At 34.5% G+C, this 17,098-nt stretch overlaps 2 protein-coding genes across 2 annotated transcripts in view; one reads left to right on the top strand and one right to left on the bottom strand.

Moving 5' to 3' along the window:
- The first annotated feature begins 4,242 nt into the window (after positions 1–4,242).
- On the top strand, positions 4,243–9,511 carry LOC111908519 (kinesin-like protein NACK1). The gene is made up of 15 exons (XM_023904340.3): positions 4,243–4,396; positions 5,239–5,515; positions 5,600–5,689; positions 5,772–5,872; positions 5,993–6,109; positions 6,199–6,280; positions 6,405–6,472; positions 6,545–6,604; positions 6,690–6,814; positions 6,905–7,103; positions 7,188–7,298; positions 7,369–7,461; positions 7,567–8,469; positions 8,582–8,913; positions 9,003–9,511. Exons 2-15 carry the CDS (start codon positions 5,272–5,274, stop codon positions 9,328–9,330), a joined length of 2,853 nt encoding a protein of 950 aa, XP_023760108.1. The 5' UTR covers positions 4,243–4,396; positions 5,239–5,271; the 3' UTR covers positions 9,331–9,511.
- A 6,910-nt stretch (positions 9,512–16,421) lies between these two features.
- Positions 16,422–17,098, bottom strand: part of LOC122195599 (uncharacterized) — a 1,251-nt gene continuing 574 nt past the window's right edge. Inside the window, exons 2-3 of the mRNA XM_042897615.1 lie at positions 16,851–16,960; positions 16,422–16,769 (exon numbers count right to left, since the gene is read on the bottom strand). Coding sequence (XP_042753549.1) covers positions 16,479–16,769; positions 16,851–16,960 — 401 coding nt within the window. The 3' untranslated portion in view covers positions 16,422–16,478. The remainder of the gene's footprint in view (positions 16,770–16,850; positions 16,961–17,098) is intronic.

Below are 17,098 nucleotides of genomic sequence, written 5' to 3'. Positions count from 1 at the left end.
AATTCAATTTAAGGCATTAAAAACGAATTATGGTAATTATCCTAAATTAAACAAGATCTTAAAATCGAAAAATCAGGCATCTGACGAGTCAACTCGTCGAGTCAGGCCATGAACTCATCGAGTTCCTCAATGAAATCGTCGAGTTCAGCAGACAGAATGCGAATTCTGTTTGCTTCGGCTTTGGAAAATTCACAAAAGCATCAAATTCAATTGAAAAACATCCTAGTCTCTGATACCAATGATGGTTTTTGAGCATAACAACCTCCTATGTGTTCATGTAACCCTAATTGCTTTGGATCTAAGTTTTTCACTAATTGAACATGCAAAAGAAATTCCAAAGCAATAACCTTAGATTTAGCATATACGATTCGAAATTCATATATCAAAAGGGTTAAGAAGATTACCTTGCTTGTTTTATAGCAATAACAAGAACTCATTGATTGATCTTGACTCTTGAAAGCTTTAGTGCCCCAAATGTTGCACCTCTAATGGCTCACAAAAACTTGTAGCAAGAGGATGAGAAGGAGAAAGGAGGGATAATGCAGAATTTTGGCTAGGATTTCTTCAATGAAACAGTGGCCTAAAATCCTTGGTGAAGGGGTCCTTAAATAGCTGATGGGTTGCTAGGGTTTCTAGAGGAAACCCTAATTTCCTGCTTAGGGCTTAAGCAACCATGGACCTCTGACTAGAAGGCCTTGGATGAATTCTATAAGGACTCCCTATAGAAATTCGTCCACTCCATCCAAAAGGAGTCCAGCAACCCAATTTTGCAACTATCAATGATTTGCAAAACAGTCCCCATTCTTTTAATCTGTTCCTTTGATCCCAAAATTAATTCCAAATTAATTTCTGATCAATACTAATTAAATAATATGATTTCTAATTAATATATTATTCTCATAATATATTAATAAATCATTTATTAACCACTCTCTCCAAAATCATCATGTCAACTTGCTAAAGTGAAGACAACCCAAAAGGACCATGCTACTATCAAATCAAGTTCATACCAATTATAGTTATGGGATTAGACACCTAATCTAACTCTAAACTTGAAGCATCATTCCTTGCAACCAAAGGAACCTTCTTTATCTCTAACATCATCAAAACATCATAAAAAGCATCTAAAAGAGAAGAGAGGAAAGAGGAGAATCCCAAATCTTAAAGGTGGATGCTATGGTTTCTCCCAAGGGGTTCTAGAGGTTATGGAGGCTGATAAAATGCCCAAAATGTGGAACCTTATGCTTACATACATTGAAAACCCTAAAATCAATCATGGGCTTGGGCCTGACTGATCCCCATGCCGTGGGCTCTGATCCTGATGTCGTGGCCACGAATTTCACCCAAATCCACCTCAACTTCAAACAACCATAACTTCTTCGTTTCAACTCCATTTTTTGGCGATCTTTATATCCACGGAAAGGTATTAACGAACCCTACACTTAAATTTAGTTAATTTTGGCTTAACACATGTCAAACTAAAATCCTTAATTCATGAAAGAAGTTCGAAACAATAATTTTCCCATTTTACCCCTTGACTCCAAAACACTAACCAAGGGCATATATCACATAAACACTATTATCAACATCTAATAGAGTCTAAACCATATTCCATTAAAGCCCAAGGCCTTTAATCAGTCCATTTATGACCCACTATCTCAATAATAAAAACATTCAGAAATTAGGTGTTACTTGCGTACTCTCATGTTTCAAGCTCATCTTCCACATACATATTGGGTGGAAGCTCTCTACATGGACACAAATATTTTAAAAATCCTACCATATACTACTCTTCAAAACGATACACCTTATCGAAAACTCTTTCGTACCAAACCTACATATTCTTATCTACATATGTTCGGTTGTCTTTGCTAACAACACCCACCCAACACCAACAAAATTGAACATTGTTCTGTTCTATGCATCTTCCTTGGTTATACCTCCAACCACAAAGGCTTCCATTGTCTTAACCTCCATACTAAACAAATTAATATCTCGAGATTCACTGTTGATGAAACAACATTCCCTTTCGGATCTATGACTCCGGATGAACCCCCCTCATATGATTTTTTTTGATATTCATGACTCTCGTAACATGTTTAATAACCCAAATACTCCTCCAAACTCCCTTTAACCATACCACCAAACGGACGCAGTCAGTGTCTGGGCGTTGACTGCGATGAAACATTTAGTCCAGTTGTTAAAATGGCTACTATCCGAACTGTTCTTAGCCTTGTTGTATCACACCACTTGCCTATTCATCAGTTGGATGTGAAGAATGTGTTTCTGCATGGGCATCTTTAGGAGACCGTGTATATGCACCAACCATCGGGTTTTCGAAGCCCGTCACTTCCTAATCATGTTTTTCTTTTGCAGAAATCTCTCTATGTTATCAAGCAGGCCGCTGGAGCGTGGTACCATAGATTTGCTCCGTTTATTACTCGATTTGGCTTCGTCAATAGCAAGTTTGATTCATCTCTTTTCATATACAGACAGGGAAATGATATTGCATACCTTCTTCTTTATGTTAACGATATTATGTTAACAACATCTTCCACGTGTCTCCTTCAGCATGTCATAACCACCTTGAGTTCATAATTTTCAATGACTGACTTGGGCTCTTTAAACTACTTTCTTGGAATTTCAGTCACTAGAGATTGCCATGGAATGTTTCTCTCTCAACAAAAATATGATACATAGATTTTGGCTCGAGCATATGTGTCTAATTGTAAACCCGCTCGAACTTCTGCAGAAACTACTGCAAAATTTGATGGTATAGGCCCCCTAGTTGAGGATCTGACTCTATATCGCAGTCTTGCAGGTGCTTTGTAATACTTGACATTCACTTGCCCAAACATTTCATATGTTGTTCAACAAGTCTGCCTCTACATGCATGACCCCACAGAGCCCCATTTTGCTGCTCTCAAAAGGATTCTACGATATATTCAAGGTACCTTGGCTCATGATTTACATTTATATGTGTCCCCAGCTCGCGACCATATTGCCTACTCGGACGTTGATTGAGCTGGCTGCCCCACTTTCAGGCGCTCTACCTATGGATACTATGTTTTTCTCCGTTAAATTTACTCTCATGGTCTTCTAAAAGAGAGGACACTATTTCGAGATCTAGTGCTGAGGCAAAGTACCATGGAGTTACAAACGCGGTGGCTGAAACAAGCTGGCTTCGAAACTTATTACAAGAATTATAGTGTTCTCCTCTCACTGCTACTCTGGTTTTCTATGATAATGTTAGTGTAGTGTACCTCTCTACTAATCTCGTTCAACACCAACACACCAAACACATCGAGATCGACATATGTTAGACGTAATATGTATTTGTATGTTATAATTTTAGTTAGCCCATTTATTGTGTTCATTAGATAGCCTATAGTTGTACATTGGGTCCAATTGTATATTTCTTATATATATTACACGTAAATGCTTCTTCATGGGAAAATATGCATTGTAACAATGATAACCGCATCGAGACATTTCTTTTGGACAACATTAATGTTCAATTTATCCACTAAATTTGTAATGGAAAGAGAATAAGATCAATCAACATCCCATCGTCTACCGATGTGCTCCCAAATAAAAATCAATATATGACTTGAAGTAAAAACGTGGTCCACAGTCTTCGTGGATCCGAACAAAAAGGCATAGCAGGGGATATGTTTTTGTCAATTTTTGTCTATCAAAGAACTTGAATAGGGTAATATGCATATTTAGGCGACTTGATTTTCTTGTTGTCAATATATGTGAAGGAATTGACTTCTAAACAATTTATCATCTTTTCAGTAGCGGCTAGAAATGTAATTATGCAATTTATGTCAAAAGCATTCTGTGGCATAAACTGACAAAATGATATGATGAATTAAATATGCATGTTACATTTTTAAAGTATCGGAATAATAAAAGATTTTTTGGTTTTAATTATTAGAAGCGTTAAGGGCTCTTGCATTGTCACGTAGGACCAATCTTCAAAGTGTTGAGCCCTTTCCAGAGACACTTTTCATCGATCCAGAATAATGTATGAATCTTATTGCATAGTTTACAAGTGAATAAAGCACTGTAGGCTTCTAGTTGCCTGATATTGACCTGGAGAAAGCAATTACTGTAACATAGGATACTGCTTTTACTTGAAAACTGAAAGCTAAAGCCCCAATCGGTGGTCAGCCTGTCGGAATGTATTTAATACCAAAACGCCCGTTAAGTCTAAATTCTGTCAAAACGACGACGCTTTCTTTTCAAACACTTACATATATTCGAGACTAGCCGTTAGACTCGTAATTTGAAAACCCTTTTCTTCCACCTCACAACTCGCACACCCCGTAGACAGCATTACGAAATTCTCTCTCTCGATTTCCTTTCAAGTTGACAAGATTTGAGATTTTTGGTGAGTAAATCATTTCTGATGTTTAATTTGAAGTAATTTTTCTTCTTCTATTGTATTTATGCTAAGTTTCCATCTAGGGTTTGAGGTAGAATTTGTTTGATTGTCAATTTGATGAAGTATACTCGAATCTATTCCATATATAGCTGAATTGCGATTGTAGATCTATGTTTTGTTTTCTCATTCTTAGTTGAAATACGAAAAGTCAGTTTGAAATTGTGGAATCCGACAGCGATGAGTTGAAATTTTAGGAAACTATCCGGTTACTTTCTCTATTTTTGGATGCTGAAACTGTTTCGATAGATTTATAGAGATTTATGCGCTCGTTATCCAATTTTTTTATGATAAGCTGAAATCGCCAGCAGATGCTTGGACGAAGTTCTGAAATTGATTTGAAATGAGGCGTCTGCTAATGAGAAAAAAGTTGACTAATTAAAGCACACTTTAGTTAATGATTTTATGAGCTTGGTATGGCATGTTTTGATAAATCAAGGAGATATTATTGTGTTACAATAAAAAATTGAATTGATTTTTCATCTTAAATCCGGTTTGATTTGGTTCAGTCTGTTAGCATCTTATAAGTGAACTTGATGTTTAAGGACAATTTCATGGCTTTATATATGCCCAAATATATAGTCAACAATTGGCTTTGCAACTTTAAAATGGCAGAAAACATGAATTCCATCAGCTTGGAATGATGTTTTCTGTTTAAACAGATGAATAATTGGGTAAGACTTGACCAATTAAGGAATGATGTCTTCTTTTGGAAACACATCAATTAACAAGTCTACATGTCTTTAACAGTGTTCATGGCTAGACTTTACTAATCTCTAATCACTAAACAGATAAGCAATTGGATAACTGGATAACTACACAAGATGTCAGTAAGAAGTGTTCCTGGGACACCGATTTCAAAAATTGAAAAAACACCAATACAAACACCTGGAGGATCAAGAGTGCGTGAAGAGAAAATTGTTGTAACAGTTCGATTGAGACCTTTAAATAAAAGGGAACAGCTGGCAAAAGACAATGTATCATGGGAATGCATTGATGATCATTCTATTGTATATAAACCACAACTACCTCTTGAGCGTGTGCCTCAACCATCTTCCTTTACATTTGGTAAACTTCATTTTCTGATATTGTTAATCATATAATTTTAATTATATACAATAATGTAATTCAACTAGCTTTGTGTTCTTGCAGATAAAGTTTTTGGCCCTACAACAATCACAGAAACTGTCTATGAGGATGGAGTCAAGACTGTTGCTTTATCTGCTCTAATGGGCATCAATGGTACCTTTTTCTAATGACCTTTTTTACTTGTCTTGAATATTGTTATATCTGTTTTACTGATTTAATCTCCCCTGTTTTACAGCTACCATATTTGCTTATGGTCAAACAAGTAGTGGAAAGACATATACTATGAGAGGAATCACAGAAAAAGCTGTCAATGATATTTATCAACACATAATGCAGGTAAATTATGTGCCATATTTTATTTGTTTATTATAACATCTTACTTCTATTTCATTTATTTTTTTTATCAAGACATTGTATTCCAAAGTAAATTGATGTTATTTTGGGTTGTTTATACAGACTCCTGAAAGAGACTTCAGAATAAAGATATCAGGCTTAGAAATCTACAATGAAAATGTAAGAGACTTGCTGAATTCAGAATCTGGACGCAATCTCAAGCTTCTAGATGATCCGGAGGTAATTAATATATACAATAATATTTTTCCTTAAAAATAGCGAATTTATTCTTTATTTTGTCTTAACAAGATCTGTAACCCTACATGCAGAAAGGAACAGTAGTTGAGAAGTTAGTGGAGGAAACAGCAACCGATGATAAACATTTAAGAAGTTTAATCAGTGTTTGTGAAGGTAAGCATATAATACAATATTTTCACAGAAATGAAATAAAATTGAAGTAGTGAAACTTGTTAACTGAAATATTTCGTGACATAATGACATTGTTTCCTTTTAATTTGTTTTTTATGATTTACAGCTCAAAGACAAGTAGGCGAAACTGCTTTAAATGACACTAGTTCCCGATCACACCAAATAATAAGACTCGTAAGTATACATATTTTATTTATTATTTTGTGACTTTTGTGTCATGTGTAACAAATTTGGGCTTCAATGCAGACAATTGAAAGTACACTTCGGGAGACTTCAGATTGTGTTAGATCCTTTGTCTCAAGCCTGGTAATATACATTTCCTTTCAAATCAACTATAAATCATGTTATTTATTAAAACCATAAACTAACTATTAACTTTAATATTGTGCAGAATTTTGTAGATTTAGCTGGAAGTGAAAGAGCATCACAGACACATGCTGATGGTGCTAGACTCAGGGAAGGGTGTCATATCAATCTTAGCTTGATGACTCTCACAACTGTAATTAGGAAGCTCAGGTATATCAATATGTTAAATTTTTAATTAGTTAAATTTTTTTTTTATTGAAATATAAAGTTTTTTCTCTAATAAGATATTGTTGTTTGTAGTGTTGGAAAAAGAAGTGGACATATTCCATACAGAGACTCTAAGTTGACTCGCATACTACAACATTCGCTAGGTGGCAATGCTCGAACTGCTATTATATGCACTTTGAGCCCGGCCTCTAGCCATGTGGAGCAGTCGAGGAATACTCTCTTTTTTGCTACACGAGCAAAGGAAGTAACAAATAATGCCCAAGTTAACATGGTAAATAAATATATATATATTTTTTTTCTCCAAATTTATTACCAGTTTCTAAAATCTTGTTTTGTGGTTGAAATCTTTTATTAGGTTGTTTCGGATAAACAATTGGTTAAGCATTTGCAAAAGGAAGTTTCTAGATTGGAAGCTGAGTTACGTACTCCCGATCCATCAAATGAGAAAGATTCTAAAATTCGTCAGGTATTTTTGCTCTGTGTTTGACATGCTTTTTACAAGGATTATGACTTCTAATATTCATTTTATTTTTTAGATGGAAAGGGAAATTGAAGAATTGAGGAGACAAAGAGATCAGGCAGTGTCACAAGTGGATGAGCTACGTCGTAAACTTCAAGAAGAACCAAAGGTTCCTTTTCTCTTTCTCTTTTTCTCAATGTGATTTGTTTTTATGGAATCCGAGTTTTGTTCAATTTGACTGAATTTAATTTTCAACTCGATAAACACTTCACAGGTATCGAATCCACCACAATCATCACTTCCATTAGCCAAAAAATGTCTCTCGTTTTCCGGGACATTACCATCAGTCATCGAGGGAAAAGAACCAACGCGCTTCGAGAAAACACGAAACACAACAGTTCGACAAAGCATGCGTCAATCTTCAACAGCTCCATTCACACTCATGCACGAAATCAGGAAGCTAGAACACCTTCAAGAGCAGTTAGGTGAAGAAGCAAATAGAGCCCTAGAAGTTCTTCAAAAAGAGGTCGCGTGTCATCGCCAAGGTAACCAGGACGCCGCCGAGACAATCGCTAAATTACAGGCGGAGATTCGCGATATGTGCGCCATCCGACCACCGCCAAAAGACGTCGACGTTGAGAACATCGTCCCTGTTAACAAAAGCGTTAGCGCTAACCTAAAAGACGAAATCACTCGACTTCACTCTCAAGGGAGCAACATCGCGAACCTTGAAGAACAACTCGAAAATGTCCAGAAGTCGATCGATAAATTGATCATGTCGCTTCCGAATAACGATCAGATGAAAAATCAATCGAAGAAGAAAAAATCGAGTCCTTTGACCTCCAGCAATGCGGTCAACAAGCCGACTTTTATAAGATCTCCTTGTTCACCTCTTTCATCTGCTCGGGATGTATTTGATGCGGAAAGTGAAAATAGAGCGCCGGAAAACGATGACACTGTCACCGGTGACACTCCGGCAGTGTCGGAGAAAGAGACTCCGGTGAAGAGTGAGGAAGGTACTCCACATCGACGTTCGAGTTCTGTTAATATGAGGAAAATGCAGAAATTGTTTCAAAATGCAGCGGAAGAGAACGTGAGAAGCATAAGAACTTATGTAACGGAGCTCAAAGAACGTGTAGCCAAACTACAATACCAAAAACAGCTACTTGTTTGCCAGGTAATATAAATGCTCCACTCTCATATTCAACTTTCTATTTTTGACAAATCTAGCCAATTAATTATTACATTTAGCTTAATGTTGATTAAATCATCTATTTTGTTGGATACAGGTGCTTGAGTTGGAAGCTAATGAAGCAGCAGGATATGATGTTGAAAATGATGAGAACACAGAAGATATAGCTGAGGTGTCCCCAGTTCCATGGCATATAACATTTAGAGAGCAAAGACAGAAGATAATTGAATTATGGGACCTCTGTTTTGTCTCGATCATCCATAGAACTCAATTCTATATGCTATTTAAGGGAGACCCAGCTGATGAGATTTACATGGAAGTCGAGCTGAGGCGACTCAGTTGGCTCGAACAACATTTAACCGAACATGGAAATGCAACCCCGGCTCGCGGTGGTGCTACAGACGGGCCCACAATCTCCATATCTTCAAGGTTAATTTCTCATCTTCTACTGTGTTTGACAAGTATTGGACTGAGACTGAGACCGGGACTAACTCTGTATCTATTATTTGTTTCTGCAGCCTTAAATCACTGAAGCGTGAAAGGGAGTTTCTAGCAAAGAGGTTAACGACACGTTTGACAACAGAAGAAAGAGAACTTCTATACATGAAATGGGACGTACCCCTCGAGGGAAAGCAACGTAGGATTCAATTTGTAAGCAAACTATGGACAAATCCACATGATGCTGAACATGTACAAGAAAGTGCAGAAATTGTTGCAAAGCTTGTTGGGTTCCGTGAAGGTGGAAATTTGTCTAAAGAAATGTTTGAGCTTAATTTCGTGCTTCCTTCTGATAATCGGCCATGGATCATGGGGTGGAACCCCATCTCAAATCTTCTCAATCTGTGAGAAGGAAAATTCAATGGTTTCATTTTATTTTTTTGGCAAGTAAGAATGGCATTCATTCTTTATTTATTTATTTTCCTTTTGAATGTATATGATGAATGTTGGATGTTGGAAATATGAATCTCTCCTCCATTATTGCTAGTTGATGAGCATGATTTTAAATAAACTGTTTCTGGCTTAAAAATATAGGGTTAAAATGCTAGTGTAATAGCATCATACTTTAAGTTTATCTTCTTATTTAGACACTTGAAAAACCTACGGTCAGTTTTTTCTTACTAAGATAATGTTACTGAAAATTTTGTTTTGGCTGTTTTATATTTTTTGGGGGTTAAATACAAGAAATAGCAATATAGTTTCATTCTTTTGGGGGTTAAATGCAAGAATTAGACTGCTTTACTGAATGTAATTTGAAAAAATATGCACAATGATAGCAATGAAACGAATACAGTTTAAGGACGCCGCTATAATTAGATAAATTTTCAAAGTATGATGTTGTAATAGGGAATTAGATAAATTTTCAAAGTATGATGTTGTAATAGGGAATTAGATAAATTTTCAAAGTATGATGTTGTAATAGGGAATTAGATAATATTTTTCAAAGTATAAAAATAAACGAATTACGATACTATTATGAATAGATAAATTAAAATATGTTGTTATGTCTTTGCATTTAACCCATAAATATATGGTTACATGTAAGAAATAACATGATTTCATCCTACGTTCATTTTACCCTCTTACAACAATTTTAATTGCTATAACTTGGTGGATTTCTAGAAGTATAACGCTATAAATGAGTTGTTTTCAGAAGTACAATGCGTTAGCAAGAATTTCTTTTCTTTTTGAAAGTAGATGATATAATGGAACGCAGAACATGCCAGAACACAAACGAGGATTGGTGATGCGTTAGTTAGAATTTCTCATTAAACTAGAAAAACAACTAAAGATTTGGGGGGGGGGGGGGGGGGGGGGGGGGGGGTTTATCTGATTTTACAAGTTCAGATTAACTTAAATTAATTAATAAAAACTTTTAAACAAAAACAATGACGATTTTAAATTCACGAAATAAAGATACTTCCATTTAGCTTCGAATCACCCTTTTTCCTATGGTTAATTTCAGTTGGTTACCCATATAAATGTTACTAGAGGTCTTAGTCCGAGCTCCTAATATTTTCACTAATTCATGCACTACCAGGCAAGGCAATGGTCTTGTACAAGCGGGACACTTAATTAACTATAAAGATTTTGGGCTATAAATAATAAATCTAAGGATTAATTATCTATGAACAAGACAAATAACCAAAGCACATATTATGATCAAGTAATGCTCTCTAACACAATTTAAGCAACTAAACTTATCATCTAATCTAGGATTTGATGAATCACTAGCTCTACTAATTTAACTAGGCAACAAGTTTATGCAATCATAATGGTCATCTAACTACACACAAACTTGAATGATAAGCAATAAAGATAGAAACTTTAACATATTAGGTAGTGATTTATCAAACAGAAGCTAAGCCAACTTCAATAATCTATGAAAAAAGAAACTAACATATAGTATTAGGGATCATCTAATCTAAATGAAAGTTAAAGGGTATTAGTCCATAATTACAGAAGAAAAACACCCAATCAAATAGAAAGCTAGGTTAAACATGATTAAGTCTAGGCAAACCAAATGAATTATGTGGTATTCATGCTCTAATATCTTAAACTCTTGATCTATAATCTTCTTCTGCCTTCCAAGGGTTCTTAGAAGGGTTTTAGTTGCTTTTCAATCGCAACTCCCCGCCAAAAGTCTTCTGATTTTGACCTAAAGTCAGAAATATATACTCACCTTAAAATTAGTCGCCACATTGTGACAATATGAGTGTCACATCGTGGGAAACATATTAATCCTGTGTGTACCAAGGCTTCCATGCAAGTCCAAAGAAGATTCTATGATTGACACGTAGTCATGTCGTGACCAATAGATGGTCACATAGTGAAAAACATCTTCATGCTTGAATCGAGAAGATGTCAAATGCCACATCGTGGGATGTAATTGCCCACATTGTGGAAACTTCAATATGCTCAATTTCCTTCTCTCTTCTCCTCTCAATGTAAGCTCCAAGTTTCCAACTTTCTTCAAGTTCATTAATCTTTTTACTTGAGAATCTCATCTTTGGCTGCTAAATAGTTATTATACATTATAAGTACCAAATATCTTTGTATTTTAACAAAATATAATTCAAATAAATAATGCATAAACGTATGTATAAATATGACAATATCAAAATACCCCACACTTGTCTTTTGCTTGCCCTCAAGCAAAACTTATTTTAATACATCACATAGAACACCGAATAACAACATCACCCAGAGCAATCCTGATTGAACTTACTAATACTTCCCAAGCCCTATATACTAACAATCCTCATAAACGTTTCCCACTTATTTTAAACAACTTTCAATTCTGAATTTCCTACCACCTATGTCATTTTATTTATCCCATTTCGTTTCAAAATTAATTGCCAAATTCCAAGTGACTCAACTTTAAAAAGAAAAATACTATATAATATAATCTTCCCATTCATCTAAGCTTTTATAAATAGGTGGATAAGTGTAAAGATTCTCGGGGGGAATACTCAACGAGTCTCAAAGGTCGCAGATTGGTTCCACTCATGAACTATTAATTATTTTTTTATATATATCTAGACTCAACAATGCAAAAAATTAAATAGATAAACTTGGAAAATTGATTCGTTTTATTTTAACATAAAGGACCAAAGAGATAAATCGTCACCATTAGTCTTTTTAATGGGTCTAGGTATTCACAAAGAAAAATTTATTATGTCCCTCAAACTACACAAGGTTGCGTATTTGTCTCATGATTTTACTAGGACTGAGAACTCACAAATACATTATAACATATTAGCTTAACAAAATCTTAGAGTTCGTATTAAACTGCCATGTATAACACTAGCAAATTAGTCCAAATGCAATAATATCAAAATTTTATAAATGTATTAGATTTTCAAAATTAGGTTATTTTTACAAGTCTATATAATTAAATATTTTTTTGAAATTCTAGCAATTTTCTAATAATAGTTTTAAGGCCTGAAAATCCTTTTTTGACCCCTACCCCATACTTGTTTCGTACAATGTCATCATTGTATGCATAAATGTAACATACACGTTTTGAATTCGTGTTTTGTAAAATTTTAAAAAGGAATAATATTATGAAATATTATAGAATTATGATTATTGAGTTCTAACGGATAGTTTTTATTAGAAATAAAGTAAAACTATGTTTAGAATCACTCGGAAAATATTAGAAGTCTTATGAGATTCCAATTAAAATGCGAATATTGAAATTTAATGAAAATATAAAATTTGAAATAAGTAAAATCTTATTATTGAAAGTTGTAAAGAATCTCGTTAGAAATATTTTGGTGAAAACCTCATCGAAATCCGAGTTATAATGAAGAAGTTATGACCAATCGAAGATTCGCGACAAAACCGCGACGACACCGAATGACGTAAAAACCGAGTTTTTGATAAACTACTTTTTAGCCTTAGTGATATAAATGAAAGTCGTAGTATTTGTTAAACCGATAATTTTCATAAAAAGAACGTCCAAATCCGACTTCGTATGAGGAAGTTATGATTTTTCTAAGTTTCGGAATAACAGTAGACAACCAAAAACTCGAAATGAAGATCTAGCGATATTTAGCCAACACAACCTAAACAAGAATCGAAGGTCTCGTCAATAGTAGTACAATGGTAAAAGACTGACAAAAATGGACGTTGGATGAAGAAGTTATGAAATTTTAACGGATTTTCCTGTCCCGATCTGTTAAAAATAATAATATTAAAAATAAAGTCAAAATTAGCCGACAGAGTCCAAACGAAAATTGTAGAGCATAATTTTACCTACGCGTTCATATAAAGAATGTCAAAACGGAGCTCGTATGCAAAAGTTATGAATTTCATAAGTTTTTGGCTCAAAAATCGAGAAATCCTTGAAAACCGAGAAAAATCGCATGGACCTTATCCGGCCACGTCACCTCGCACGCGAAGATGCCCGGTGTCCGACGTGCGTCACCCTCTCCTCGCTCCGAAGCCGCGGCCCAATAGCCTTCTGACGCGTGCCGCCGACCCTCGCTCCGAATCCGAGCCTCGCTGCTGCTGCCGCGTGTCCTTCCTTCAGCCGAAGATCCGAGCCAACTGTCTCCTTCTCCCTGCTTCGGATCCGAGGTTCACACCTATATAAAGGGTGCGAGACCTCCCGATTTTTGTTGGAATTTTGCCACTTTTTCACCCCTAATTTCATATTTTTGCTATTTCAACTTCCCCTGAAGCCTCAATATCATTTTAACACCTGAAATACGCCCCGAAGTGCCCAAAGAGCCCAATAAATTTATCTTTTCGGTTTGAAGCTCAACCCTCGCAGGGCCTGATTTTCAAGAATGCTCCCGGTTTTCATCAAAGAAAGCTAATTATAGTAACGAAGTGCTGCCCAAATTACTATTTTAACCCCCGGTTATAACACGATGAGTTCAATATATAGGAACAATTGTATGTTATGTGTTATATGTGCTATGTGCTTTTCAGTGTTATTATTCCGGGTTATTTTCCTGTTTTATTTTTTTATTCGCTATTTTAATAGCAAAGTAATACCTTTGACCATGTGATCAGTGAAAGGACTTAGATTTACATTGGTATTGGTACATAGCCTCTGGCCATGTAGAGCATGTCTTCATAAGAGAATGAATCCTATTCTATGGCATTGGCAGATGGTTAGACAGGGTTATAAGCCTGAAATCTACCAAAATGTTAATCAAAAATTGTATGTCTTCTGTGCTATTTGGGTCGAAGTTCTATTGATGTATATTAAGTATGGAAAGTGTTATGTCTCATTGATTGTATATCTTTGAATCAAATCATTGATTGATATGGAAAACTTGTCACATGATTCACATATGCCTTTGTTGTTCCTTGTTCCTCTTTGCTTCTGCCATATTGAAGTATATATATGGCATAATATTATATTGTATCTATTATTGAACTCACTAAGCATCACCGCTTACCCTCTCAATGTTATAATATTATTTTTATTTGATTTAAACTGTATATGTATTTTATACATATAAATATTATGGGTAAAGATGAGTAGATGATATAGATGATGAGAGATGAAATGAAATGATGAGAGGCCTTGATGTTTAAGCTGACTAAGTCATCTAACGGAGTATAGATGACGACCATAGACTATTCTAGAAAGTCTAGTGGAACGTTGGCAAGCTCGCAACCCGTAGATGTTTGTAAACGACGTATTCACGGATGTACTCCATCCCATAATGGTTACCTTACTGACATATATTGTTGAGGAATCCCTTAAGCAATATTGTCTTCCCGATGATGATCCTTAGACTAGGTCCCTTGAATTAGATGTTTTAGGGACAGAAAGTGAGGATAACGTGAACGGGTAATCGGGTTGAATTAATTGATGAAATTAATAAACTTAATTATTATGCGTAGAAAACCCTATCTGCTCACCAGACTCCCAAGCTTGACCTACTCAGTTTTTTGTATTACAGGTAGTGGCAAAAGGGAATATGTGTTGATCTGATTAGAGATCTTTGGATTATAGGTCTTTAGAATAATAGATGTTGTAAGGCATGTACTATTTCTGTTTATGCTTATGTATTGTATTGTCAATGACATCCCAACGTTTTTAATATAGTGAAAACTCATTTCTTTAGAAATGTTTTGATAATTTACTTATCATATTTTTGGGGACAAATTCCATAATATATTTCTTCAAAATGATACTCTGATTTTCAAATAAAACATAACAAAATCGGTCTTTTATGGTCGTGAAATTAGGGATGTCACAATTATATATTGTTTGTATCCGATCAAACGAACCTACAATCATTGTTTGAGAATTCATAAATAAAGCCAACAAAAATACTCAGCCCGAACCCAACCAAAATTAGCCGGTTGGGTTGAGATTTTCAACCGACGTAAGCTAAATGGGTCAACCGGCTTTACTCTTTTAATTAAATAGGTTAGGATGGGTCAAAATTATCAACCATTTTTCAACACGCCAACCCGTTTAACTTTAATATATATTTAAATAAATAATTAGTTGAATATTATCATGTATTAATCAAAGTATTAATTTATATATTATAATGTTGTATTATTGTTTATGTTTAAAAAAAATACAATCTTAATTCTCATCAATTTTCTTAACACTGACAATATTAACCACTCTCTTAAATCACATCAAAATTAAATATTTTTGATGCCATTTGAATAATTTATATGTATTTATGAATTAGAATTGTGCTTTTGTCCATTTAGAACTAATTTAAGTGGTATAATCTTTCGTTAAGTTTTTAATTTTTTTGATTTTAAATTAGTTAACCCAAGTTTAACCAATTTATGTAGTAGGTTAGGTCGGAAACTATATCAATGACAACTCATTTATCCAAAGTGTTGGGTTTGTTTGGAAATATCAATATATTTAAATAATCATGTTGGATTGAGTTGAAAACTTCACACCAATTAATAAATTGGTTGAACTCGAACCTAAGCCATGTCGACTCATTGTTAGCTTTCCTCGTAAATAAAAAATACTCCTTCCTACCCATGGACGTAGATCACTCTGACCGAACCATGTAAATATTATATCTTTGTGTGTGTGGTTTCATGCGTTATCTTCTTTACTTCCTAAAATCGACAATATCCTATAAAATATGACCAAATTGACCATTTTTAATAATATTCACCGAAGTAATTTGCTCCAACGCCCTAACCATTTGCTACCGTGGTTACCATTTTAAACCATTTGTACTTTGAATAACACATAAACGCACAAAATTAACCATTTGGTGTTTGTAGCTTCCACTTTTACGAAGATTGTGTGTACCTTTACAATTTCAGCAAATTTTCACTAGGTCCTTTTACCATTTTAGCACTTTTGACCGTTTTACCATTTTGTCCGTTCACAAAAAATACATTGATATAAACCATTAAAAACATGCATGTAGTTCTTCTTGACACCCAAATATATAACTATAACTATTTAATATACACCAATCTAACCATATTAAAATAGCATTTATATTCAATTACATAAGCCTAACTTGCCTTATTAATTACACCATTAAAAACCAAATGAATATGAAAATTAGAAGAATGGATAACAACATAACCTTGACCTTGAACAAATCAGTACGCTTCTTTTTTTCGAGCAACTCAAGATTCATAAGTTTCTTCTGCATGTCCTTGTTCTCCATCTCCAACTCCCTATTCTCCTTAGACAAAATCATATTATCCTTGTACAAATCAATATTTTCCTTGTGCAACTCAACAACTTTATTCTTATACCACTGAAAAGGTAAATCCTCATCCATCCATACCAAAAAATCACAATCTTTTGAAGGATCCTACAAAAAAAAATTAACTATGTGACCAAACATTAAAGTAAGCACATGAATAAAAAAAAAAAGAAAAAGAATTTCATATACCAGAGAACTAGGGCACCGAATGAAACGTCGACATGGGTTCTTCTCGGTAGATGAACTCCACATCTTTTCTTGTTCACCACTTTTATAGAGTCTGTTTCTATAGCTTAAAACTGAAGAAGAAAAAGTACATGAATAACTACCCAGTTGAGAAGTAGCAAAATGGAAAAAAGAAGAGGAAGAAAAACTTGATTGTTACAAGGATATTTTTAAACATTTACATGATTGGGTTTTTTTTGTTTTTTTTTTTT

This window comes from Lactuca sativa, chromosome 8 (assembly GCF_002870075.4).
Source record: "Lactuca sativa cultivar Salinas chromosome 8, Lsat_Salinas_v11, whole genome shotgun sequence".
Taxonomy (NCBI): Eukaryota; Viridiplantae; Streptophyta; class Magnoliopsida; order Asterales; family Asteraceae; genus Lactuca; species Lactuca sativa.
The sequence above is the reverse complement of the archived record's forward strand: the minus strand, read 5'-3'. Positions and strand labels throughout refer to the sequence as shown.

Coding starts and splice junctions, on each gene's coding strand:
- LOC111908519 (XM_023904340.3), top strand. CDS start 5,272: ATGTCAGTAAGAAGTGTTCCTGGGACACCGATTTCAAAAATTGAAAAA. Junction 5,873..5,992: donor TTTATCAACACATAATGCAG/GTAAATTATGTG, acceptor TTGTTTATACAG/ACTCCTGAAAGAGACTTCAG. Junction 6,605..6,689: donor GATCCTTTGTCTCAAGCCTG/GTAATATACATT, acceptor AATATTGTGCAG/AATTTTGTAGATTTAGCTGG.